This window comes from Dreissena polymorpha, chromosome 2, assembly GCF_020536995.1.
Source record: "Dreissena polymorpha isolate Duluth1 chromosome 2, UMN_Dpol_1.0, whole genome shotgun sequence".
In the NCBI taxonomy this organism is placed as follows: Eukaryota; Metazoa; Mollusca; class Bivalvia; order Myida; family Dreissenidae; genus Dreissena; species Dreissena polymorpha.
The window spans coordinates 121,513,859-121,525,321 of record NC_068356.1 but is presented as its reverse complement, the minus strand read 5'-3'; the positions used below and the strand labels follow the sequence as shown (position 1 = coordinate 121,525,321).

Genomic DNA, 11,463 nt, shown 5'->3' with positions numbered 1-11,463 from the left:
ATGTGCATAGAGAGTCATCCCAGATAATAAGGGCTTAATGCATGTGCATATAGTGTCATTCCAGATAATAAGGGCTTAATGCATGTGCATATAGAGTCATCCCAGATAATCAGGGCTTAATGCATGTGCATAGAGGGACATCCAAGATAATAAGGGCTTAATGCATGTGCATAGAGAGTCATCCCAGATAATAAGGGCTTAATGCATGTGCATATAGAGTCATCCCAGATAATCAGGGCTTAATGCATGTGCATAGACAGTCATCCCATATAATAAGGGCTTAATGCATGTGCATAGAGTGTCATCCCAGATAATAAGGGCCTAATGCATGTGCATAGAGTGTCATCCAAGATAATAAGGGCTTAATGCATGTGCATAGAGTGTCATCCCAGATAATCAGGGCTTAATTCATGTGCATAGAGAGTCATCGCAGATAATCAGGGCTTAATGCATGTGCATAGAGTGTCATCCCAGATAATCAGGGCTTAATGCATGTGCATAGAGAGTCATCCCAGATAATAAGGGCTTAATGCATGTGCATAGTGTCATCCCAGATAATAAGGGCTTAATGCATGTGCATAGTCATCCTAGATAATAAGGGCTTAATGCATGTGCATATAGTGTCAGCCCAGATAATCAGGGCTTAATGCATGTGCATAGTCATCCCAGATAATAAGGGCTTAATGCATGTGCATAGAGTGTCATCCAAGATAATAAGGACTTAATGCATGTGCATAGAGTGTCATCCCAGATAATCAGGGCTTAATTCATGTGCATAGAGAGTCATCCCAGATAATAAGGGCTTAATGCATGTGCATAGAGAGTCATCCCAGATAATAAGGGCTTAATGCATGTGCATAGAGTGTCATCCCAGATAATCAGGGCTTAATTCATGTGCATAGAGAGTCATCCCAGATAATCAGGGCTTAATGCATGTGCATAGAGTCATCCCAGATAATAAGGGCTTAATGCATGTGCATAGAGTGTCATCCTAGATAATCAGGGCTTAATGCATGTGCATGTAGTGTCATCACAGATAATCAGGGACGTCTCTTTCCGCTTTAATGTATTTTTTTGATCTCCTTACACTGGACTTAATGCATGTGTCTAAAGTGTCATCACAGATTTGAGTGTGCTGTCCGCACAGGCTTATCAGAGACTATACTTTCGCTTTTCAGGCATTTTTTTCTTCAAGGGAAGTCTCTTATAAACCAAAATCAAGTCAAGACGGAAAGTGTAGTACTAGATAAGCCTATCAGACTGCATAGACTGGTTGGTGACAATACTTTACGCAATACATGTAGTAATAGTCAATTGAATAGTTATTCAAAAGCAAAGCTTATTTCTTCTGAACATTTGAAACAATGTTCGACAATGTCAACTTGGACATTAAGTAGAAGAATTACAGGCTATATGATTATTTTGTTGAATACCAAAAACAGATTTGAATAATTAAAATCAAACCGTACAGAAAACTTTTTGCCAATCTAAGCTTTGCTAAGTTTCACCTGCAATATTACAGAAAACAACCAACAAAAATAGATACCTGTAAAAGCTGTCAGCAACATTCAGAATGTAAGATTCAATAATGGTAACATTGAACAAGAAGCAGGATTCCTGAGCGTGAGCCATGATGTTCTGTGCACCATATATTCCATGAACGACCTCCAAGTGTCTGTACGGTCATTGAGCTTGTCTTGATAGTGATAGTCATTCTGCCAAAAGTGGATTAAACCTGCCTCCTCTTAAATTTGAATTCATAATTAATAAATACCCTTTTAGAATTAAATCATATCTACTTTTTCAACTTTTTATTGTTTTTGTATCTGGTCAATACACATATTATAATCAGACAAAACTAGGGCTTTGTCACAGACGTGACAAATACCTCCACATACATTGACACATAATATTTTGCATGTCGTCTTCACAAAAAACAGGGGACACCATGCTCAATTTTTAAAACGCACTAAGTGACCACTTGACCTAGTTTTTGACCCAAAAAGACCCATGTTCTAACTTGGCCTTAAGATAATTTCCATAAAACTTCTGACACAATTTGGTGAAGATCGGATGTAAACTACATGAATTAAAGAGCGGACACCATGCTGAATGTTAAAAAACGCACTAAGTGACCCCGTGACCTAGTTTTAGGCCCGAACGGCCCATGTTCAAACTTGTCCTAGAGATCATTTAGATAAAACTTGTGACCAAGTTTGGTGAGGCTTTGGATGAAAATACTTGAATTAGAGAGCGGACAACATGGTGAGGTTTAAAACGCACTAATATACCCTGTGACCTAGTTTTTTACCCGGCATGACCCATATTCAAACTTGACCTAGACATCATCTAGATACAACTTCTGACCAAGTTTACTGAAGATTGGATGAAAACTACTTGAATTAGAGAGCGGACAACATTGTGATGTTTAAAACACACTAAGTGACCCCGTGACCTAGTTTTTGACCCGGCATGGCCCATGTTCGAACTTGACCTACACATCATCTAGTTACAACTTCTTACCAAGTGCGGTGAAGATCTGATTTAAACTTCTTGAAATAGAGAGCGGACACCATGCACAATGTGTAAAACGTACTAAGTGACCCTGTGACCTAGTTTTTGATCTGGCATGGCCCATGTTCGAACTTGGCTTTCAGATCATCTAGATAAAACTTCTGACCAATTTGGTGAAGATCGGATAAAAACTACTTGAATAATAGAGAGGACACCATGCTGAATGTTAAAAAACGCACTAAGTTACCCCGTGACCTAGTTTTTAACCCGGCAAGGCCCATGTTCGAACTTGGCCTTAAGATCATCTAGATACAACTTCTGACCAAGTTTGGTGAAGATCGGATGAAAACTACTTGAATTAGAGAGCGGACAACATGCTGAATGTTTAAAACGCACTAAGTGACCCCGTGTCCTAGTTTTTGACCCAGCAAGGCCCATGTTCGAAATTGGCCTAGACATCATGTAGATACAACTTCTGACCACGTTTGGTGAAGATCGGATGAAAACTACTTGAATTAGAGAGCGGACACTTAATACGGACCGACAGACAGACCGACCGACCGACAGACAAGTTCACTCCTATATACCCCCCTAAACTTCGTTTGTGGGGGTATAATAAATCTAGAAAATAGCAAGTGATGTGTTTGTGAAACACTATGCCCCCTTCCCCCCCCCCCATATATTTGACCTTTGACCTTGAAGGATGACCTTAACCTTTCACCACTAAAAATGTGAAGCTCCATGAGATACACATGCATGCCAAATATCAAGTTGCTATCTTCAATATTGCAAAAGTTATGACCAAGGTTAAAGTTCTGGGACACACACATGCAATGACAGACAGACAGGCCAAATACAATATACCCCTCTTCTTCGAAGGGGGGCATATAAATTGCACAGCTTCTTAGTGATTTTAGATATTTCATGTCCACAATATTTTGACAGGCTCTGGCATAAGAATTCTAAAATCAAATAACATTTGGAATACAAATAAAGATTTTATTAGCAAAAACCTGTTACAAAGTAACAGTTAATATCCAGTTCATGATGCAATTATCAAATAATATTAACAAGTGTTGCTGAAGACAGGCTAAACATGAATATCAATAAATACAATATTATGTTCTTGTATCACAAATTACATGTACATAGCTAACTGCACAACTGAGAGCTCATGACATGTTTTTGCATCAAACTACCGGTATATGACTTCAAATTAAGTCAGTTAAATATACATTGTGAACTAAGATTTTAGTGGAAAAATGTGTTCAGTTTTGTTTATTGTTCAAATTAATGTGTTTAAAAAAAGTACATAAACTAATATGAAAAAAATACATGCACACAATAAAACAATAAAAAAATGCATTCCTTGTTTCTACTTAAAATGACTTAACATGCAAATACAAGAAAAGTCAACTGTAATTTTATTTTACATCTCAAGTTTCTGACTTGTGTGTTTCAAATAACAGAATAATGATAATACAACAATCACTTGAAAATTTTCGTTTTAGTTATTTCTTATTTATTGAAAACTAATGCTATAATTGCTTTAGAACAAATAGAGGGTATATGCAAACCAATGGACACTGAGATAGTATCAAGCAAAACTGTATAAAAATCAGCAACATCATATAACAAGATTATGTTCGTTTAGTTGAATGTTATGCCATTTTCATTAGTATTTTAGTCATATGGGGCGGTAAGTTAACTAAACCAGTATTTACTGAAAACTGCTGAACTTCATTAAGAGGTAGGGGGATTTGCCAAAGAAAATATTTCATAACCAATCCCCAAATGCTATGAGGTTTGGCCAGGGATTAAAATTACTTGCATTCTGTCTGACCGACCATTTTTATTATCTTCCACAGTCACCACAACATGATTTTTCCTAATTGTTTACACAATGCACATGTTTGATTTTCAATGAACTAGAGGTGCAAACATTAGTGTATCAGGGAAGCCTGAATGACCACAGTCGTATCACTATCTACTGATACATGGGAGTAATTTCTTGCAGTAGATAGTTTAATTTGTGATACTAAATACACCTAGCGGTCTGCAGAATGTACTTCTACAGTATCAAATATAAAACCAATATAAGTAACAAGAGGGCCTGAAAGGCCAAAAGTCGCTCACATGAGATACAAAGGAACTGGCATGTTCTTTGATGCCCAAGATATCATTAGAAATTTCATGAAGAGTGAACTATAAATGTAACTTTTAGAGTGCTAACATGGTTTTACTATAGCCATATAAGGATAAATGCCCCACCCCCTGGTGGCCATGTTTTCCAACATACCAGAACCATTTATCATTACAAAAAAAAGTTCTGACTAACTTTCATGAAGATTTGACAATAAATGTGACAGTTTTTACTATAGCCATATGAGAAAAAAATGTCCCACCCCTAGGCACCAATGTTTTTTCAACCAACTGGAACCATTTTCGAACTCGTCCAAGATATCATTAGAACAAATGTTCCGACCAAGTTTCATGAAGAGTGAAATATAAATGTGACTTTATGCCTGTTAAAAGGGTTTTACTACCACTATATAAGGATGAATGCCCCGCCCCCTGGTGACCATGTTTTTCAACAGACAGGAACTATTTTTGTAACTATCCAAGATATCATTACAACAATTGATCTGACCAAGTTTCATGAAGATTGGACTTTAATTGTGACTTTGAGAGCCTTAGTAAGTTTTTACCAAAGCCATATAAAGAAAAATGCCTTGCACCCTGGCAGCCATGTTTTTCAAAACCAACCATAATCGTTTTTAACTCCTCCAAGATATCATTGGGACAAATTTTCTGACCAAGTTTTATGAAGATCGGACAATAAATGTGGCCTCTAGAGTGTTAACAAGGTGTTTCCATAGCCATATTAGAAAAAATGCCCCGCCCCCTGGCAGCCATGTTTTTACAGCAACAGGAAGCATTTTAAAAGTCATCCAAGATATCATTGGAACAAATCTTTTGACCAAGTCTCATGATGATCAGACAAATGTGGCCTCTAGAGCGTCAACAAGGTTTTACTATCGCCATAACAGGAAATATGACACGCCCCCTGGCAGCCATGTTTTTCAACCATTGGTACCATTTTCTAACAATTCAAAGATATAATTCCGACTCTTCTTCTGACCAAGTTTCATGAAGATCAGACAATACATGTGACCTCTAGAATATTAATAAGGCTAATGTTGACGACAGACCACAGACAAAAGGTGATCACAAAAGTCACCATTGAGCACTTTGTGATCAGGTGAGCTAAAAACTGACCAACAATATAAAAGCACAAGCATTTGATACTTTCAATTCATATACACCTAAAAATATCTGATTTCTAGCAACATACAAGAATATCTGATTGTGATTAACAAGGGGTTATAATTAAATTAAACAAGAGCACCGCCTTGCGGGTGCAGACCGCTCATCTATTTTTCCTTTAAAGGTGAAGGAACCTATCTCAATACTTCAATCACAAAGGAGGGAGGGGTGGGGTGGAGAGGGGTGTATAGTGTGGGTGTGTGGTAATTTATAACATTATCTTCCAAAAATAAGAAAAAAAAATATTGGGGGGGTATTCTTGGGTGGGATGGTTGGACGGTATTACAAAAATATTTTTTTTTAATTTTTATTTTTTTAACCATGATTAAAAAATTATTTTTTTTTTAATTTGGGGGGGGGGGGGGGCGGTGGGGGGTATAGTGTGAGGGTGTAGTCATTCATTAGATGATCTTTAAAAAGATTGTTAAAAAAATTGAGGGGGGATTCTGGGGTGGGGGGGGGGGGGCATTGGGGATGGTTTGGGTGGAGTCTATTGTGGTATGTCAGGTAAGAGTTGTTATTTCAAAGTATCAATCAAATCTAATCATAAATAAAGAAGTTATGGCAATTCTAGCAAACTTTAATAATTTGACCTTGATAGTCAAGGTCATTCAAAGGTCAAGGTAAAATTCAACTTGCCAGGTACAGTACCCTCATGATAGCATGAAAGTATTTGAAGTTTGAAAGCAATAGCCTTGATACTTAAGAAGTAAAGTGGATCTAAACACAAAATTTAACCATATATTCAAAGTTACTAAGTAAAAAAAGGGCCATAATTCCGTCAAAATGACAACCAGAGTTATGCAACTTTGCCTGCACAGCCCTCTTAAGATAGTTAGTAAGTGTTGCAAGTATGAAAGCAAAAGCTTTGATACTTTAGGAATAAAGTAGACCTTAACACAAAACTTAACCAAATTTTCAATTTTCCAAGTATAAAAAGGGCACATAATTCTGTCAAAATTCACGCCAGAGTTATCTAACTTTGCCTGCCCAGTCCCCTTATGATAGTAAGTAAGTGTACCAAGTTTGAATGCAATAGCATTGATACTTTCTGAGAAAAGTGGACCTAAGACAAAACTTAACCGGACGCCGACGCAGAACCTGACGCCAAGGTGATGACAACAGCTCATAATTTTGTTTCAAAAAATAGATGAGCTAATAAAAAGGCAAAGGATGTAACGTTTATCGCATATAATGGTTTACTCTGTGGTTAGTAAAGTATGAATAATTATGCTCACATAATTCATCAGGGTCAGGTATCTGTCTCTAAGCTATAAACCATGTAAACAGAAAATGTGATGGCGGATTTCGTTGACATTCCTACTCAAATAATCAATTGATAAAAATAATCAATATGTAATACATACAAAAACATATGCCAGCATTACAAATCAGATAAGTCAAATGGGACCAAAGTAGAAGCATACAATAAATACTATAAATAATATCAAAATTAAACTGCACATGTATTTTATACAATGATAACACATTCAATTAAAGTAAAATGTAATTCATTTGGGTTGAATCTAAACAATCAGGACCATAAACAATGTACAATTTGTGGTACAGCATGCATCATTTGATTTTATTATCTTCTTCACTTTATAAATTTCACTTCTGCGTTTCATATTGTTAACCAATTTGTTGAAACAAGCAGGAAACATTCTTGATGAATGCTGCGCAAAGCACAGCATTAAGGTTATTATCATTACAACTATTTTACTTTATGGTGTGGATTTTTTTTCAAGAAGTCGGTAATAGAACAAATATTTCATTTACATTTGACAAGAGTCTTTCAAATTATTTTTTTCAGCATCTACTTGAAAAAAACAATTAGACTGTTCCCAAATGTAAATTTAAAAATACGTATGATGTTTACAAGAATAATTAATCAAGAACACCGTAAAACGGGTACCAACGCTTGGCTGCGGTGCAGTTTTGAATCAATGAAAGCTTGTCAGAGTATTTTTTTAAGAGGTCATAGTGACCTTGACCTTTGACCTGGTGACCCAAAAATGGGTGTGGCGTGTAGAACTCATCAAGGTGCACCTACTTATGAAGTTTCAAAGTTGTAGGTGGAAGCACTTTGATTAAGAGCAAAATGTCAAGGTTTTAGCACGACGCGGACGGAGGACGACACAACGAGCTGGCTATGACAATACATCTGGTTTTCTCCGAAAACAGCCGAGCTAAAAATTCAGTATGTGAACCTCTCCAATCATAGTTAGACTTTAGCAAATACAAAACTACATCTAGCAAATTACAATGAAAATGTAATTACAGCTACCGTAAACACTTGCTGTTCTGGGTCATTTAAGGCAAAATTATTACAATGACTAGCAACACAATGAATAATGAAAGAACATTTTTTTTAAACATTGCATATCAATCAAATACATTGTAATTCAAATAAACCGACCCTGATAAACTGATACACACACACATATATACATATATATGTATATCTTAGCCATCCTGATTTCAAATTTCCGAATCCAAATTAACCCTTTTTGTAAAAAATGTCTCATTTTGAATATTTCCTAGGATTTCATTAGCAAATCTTGCAGCCAAACAGAAACGTATTTAGCTAAATGTGGACATTTCTAGCCATTAGCTGATATGGAAAATGTACAAGTCAATGCTGATTAATTAGAATGCATTGTCATAATCAGTACCGTCATTAGTCTTACACTCGATTTATCAAAATTAAATTCTTAAAATACTAGCAGAAAACAATAAAAGGTACATAAGAACAAGGGATACCAATAGTCAATATATCAGACAATCTCTGTGATTGAGAATATTTGTTTTTAAAGCAAGAATACATGTAATTCTGTATTTTTATATATGCACATGTTCATGTATACAAAACTACCATTTTTGTAATACTAAATATAAATCCATACCGTATATTTGTTTTCAGTGTAAAAGCATATTGATGTTCCTGAGTTCTAAATCAGAGACAGCACATAGCCATTTCAATACATAGTAGGAGCTTTATAACTGCATTTCCACTTGTAACAAATATTTGCAGTAAACAAAAATAAACGCATACAAAGTAAAACAAAAAATGAAAACAGCAGTAAATTATTTTGATTGTTCAATAAGGCATGATGTCAGAAACATTTTTTTTAATTTTACATCTGCTCATAAAATAAGTTATCAAACAGATGATATATAATAGCACCATGATATGCAGAAAAAGTTGAATTTAACAAAATTTAGTTTATTTTAGACTTGTTCATGTATTTCAAAGATATCTGTGTCTTTGGGTCTGGGGAAAGTGAGCTCCATGTAGTTTCATGACACAACTCCAACTGTGAACATACCGGCTCAACGTTGACCACAGTGCATGCGTCCTCAACAGACCAAAACTGAGCAGTCAATTCGTCAATCCACATCCTCAAATCCTCTCCCATCTTCCTTCCATTTATCACAGATTTCTCATGTAATTCAATAGCATTATCTATATGGTATTTGTACACTGGATTAGATGCATTTCTGGGTGAGTAAGAGCCACTGGGTCCATTATGTAACTGACTGGCTAATACTGTAGTGATTTCTTGCCCTTTATACCTGGAATATGGCACAACAAGAAACTTCAATTCTGCACAGATTTTTTCTGAATATATCAGATTAACGGTCCACACACCCGGCCGTAAAGGTCTTTTTAAATTTGGATTATGAACATCAATAAGAGATTCTTTTCCTACAGTCACATTTTCATAGGATGCAACAACTCCAGATGGGTCAATCCAAGCCACTGCCATGTTGAAAACACCCCCGTAACGCCACACAAGACGAAGTCTAACATCACTGTTGGGGCCGAGAAACCGTGCGTAGTTGCGGAAAATTAATTCTTTTAAGTCATAGTCAGACCCTACCTATAGGAAAATAAAACATAGTAATCTGATTATTTTGAGACAAACATATTATTCTTTTTGTTTTTGACCACATTCATTATTGGAAATATATTTTTGAGATTTTTTTAAAATTACAACATATTTAAAATGTTTATGTTATTTGTCTGTTCATTGTTAATTTCTATCTGTCTGCCTTAACTTTATTCAGAAACATAACATATATGTACATAAACATATAAATATCTTGATTTTTCTATCAGAATTATGCTTAAAAATGTTTACATGTTAATCAATATGATTTCAGTGTTTATTACATCATTTAAGTATTATGTATTATGCCCCACCTCTAGAGTGATCAGCCGGCCAATAGGCCCGTCAGGGTTGAGTATTTTGTAGGTAGACTTGTAGTTGTACTGGCTCTCCAATGTGACTGGGTCAGGACGAGATGGCAATGTCGCATTAAACTTGATCAGATACCTGGAACAGTGGAGATATGAGCAGTGCTCTTGAAAAACAGGGATGAATGCATGTGCATAGAGATGAAGAATGTCATCCCAGATAATCAGGGCTCAATGCATGTGCATATAGAGTCATCCCAGATAATAAGGGCTTAATGCATGTGCATATAGTGTCATTCCAGATAATAAGGGCTTAATGCATGTGCATATAGAGTCATCCCAGATAAAAAGGGCTTAATGCATGTGCATATAGAGTCATCCCAGATAATAAGGGCTTAATGCATGTGCATATAGTGTCATTCCAGATAATAAGGGCTTAATGCATGTGCATATAGTGTCATTCAAGATAATAAGGGCTTAATGCATGTGGATATAGTGTCATTCCAGATAATAAGGGCTTAATGCATGTGCATAGAGAGTCATTCCAGATAATAAGGGCTTAATGCATGTGCATATAGAGTCATCCCAGATAATAAGGGCTTAATGCATGTGGATATAGTGTCATTCAAGATAATAAGGGCTTAATGCATGTGCATATAGTGTCATTCCAGATAATAAGGGCTTAATGCATGTGCATATAGAGTCATCCCAGATAAAAAGGGCTTAATGCATGTGCATATAGTGTCATTCCAGATAATAAGGGCTTAATGCATGTGCATAGAGAGTCATTCCAGATAATAAGGGCTTAATGCATGTGGATATAGTGTCATTCCAGATAATAAGGGCTTAATGCATGTGCATAGAGAGTCATTCCAGATAATAAGGGCTTAATGCATGTGCATATAGAGTCATCCCAGATAATAAGGGCTTAATGCATGTGGATATAGTGTCATTCAAGATAATAAGGGCTTAATGCATGTGCATATAGTGTCATTCCAGATAATAAGGGCTTAATGCATGTGCATATAGAGTCATCCCAGATAAAAAGGGCTTAATGCATGTGCATATAGTGTCATTCCAGATAATAAGGGCTTAATGCATGTGCATAGAGAGTCATTCCAGATAATAAGGGCTTAATGCATGTGGATATAGTGTCATTCCAGATAATAAGGGCTTAATGCATGTGCATAGAGAGTCATTCCAGATAATAAGGGCTTAATGCATGTGCATAGAGAGTCATTCCAGATAATAAGGGCTTAATGCATGTGCATAGAGAGTCATTCCAGATAATAAGGGCTTAATGCATGTGCATAGAGAGTCATTCCAGATAATAAGGGCTTAATGCATGTGCATATAGTGTCATCCCAGATAATAAGGGCTTAATGCATGTGCATAGAGAGTCATTCCAGATAATAAGGGTT

At 36.1% G+C, this 11,463-nt stretch overlaps 1 protein-coding gene across 2 annotated transcripts in view; it reads right to left on the bottom strand.

Annotated features, from left to right (window-relative positions):
• Positions 1-6,285: 6,285 nt before the first annotated feature.
• The window catches only part of LOC127868774 (xylosyltransferase oxt-like), a 30,799-nt gene continuing 25,621 nt past the window's right edge, over positions 6,286-11,463 (bottom strand). For both annotated transcript variants that reach the window (XM_052410829.1, XM_052410830.1), the window contains exons 12-13: positions 10,049-10,181; positions 6,286-9,725 (exon numbers count right to left, since the gene is read on the bottom strand). In XM_052410829.1, the coding sequence (XP_052266789.1) occupies positions 9,063-9,725; positions 10,049-10,181 (796 nt within the window). In that variant the 3' untranslated portion in view covers positions 6,286-9,062. The remainder of the gene's footprint in view (positions 9,726-10,048; positions 10,182-11,463) is intronic.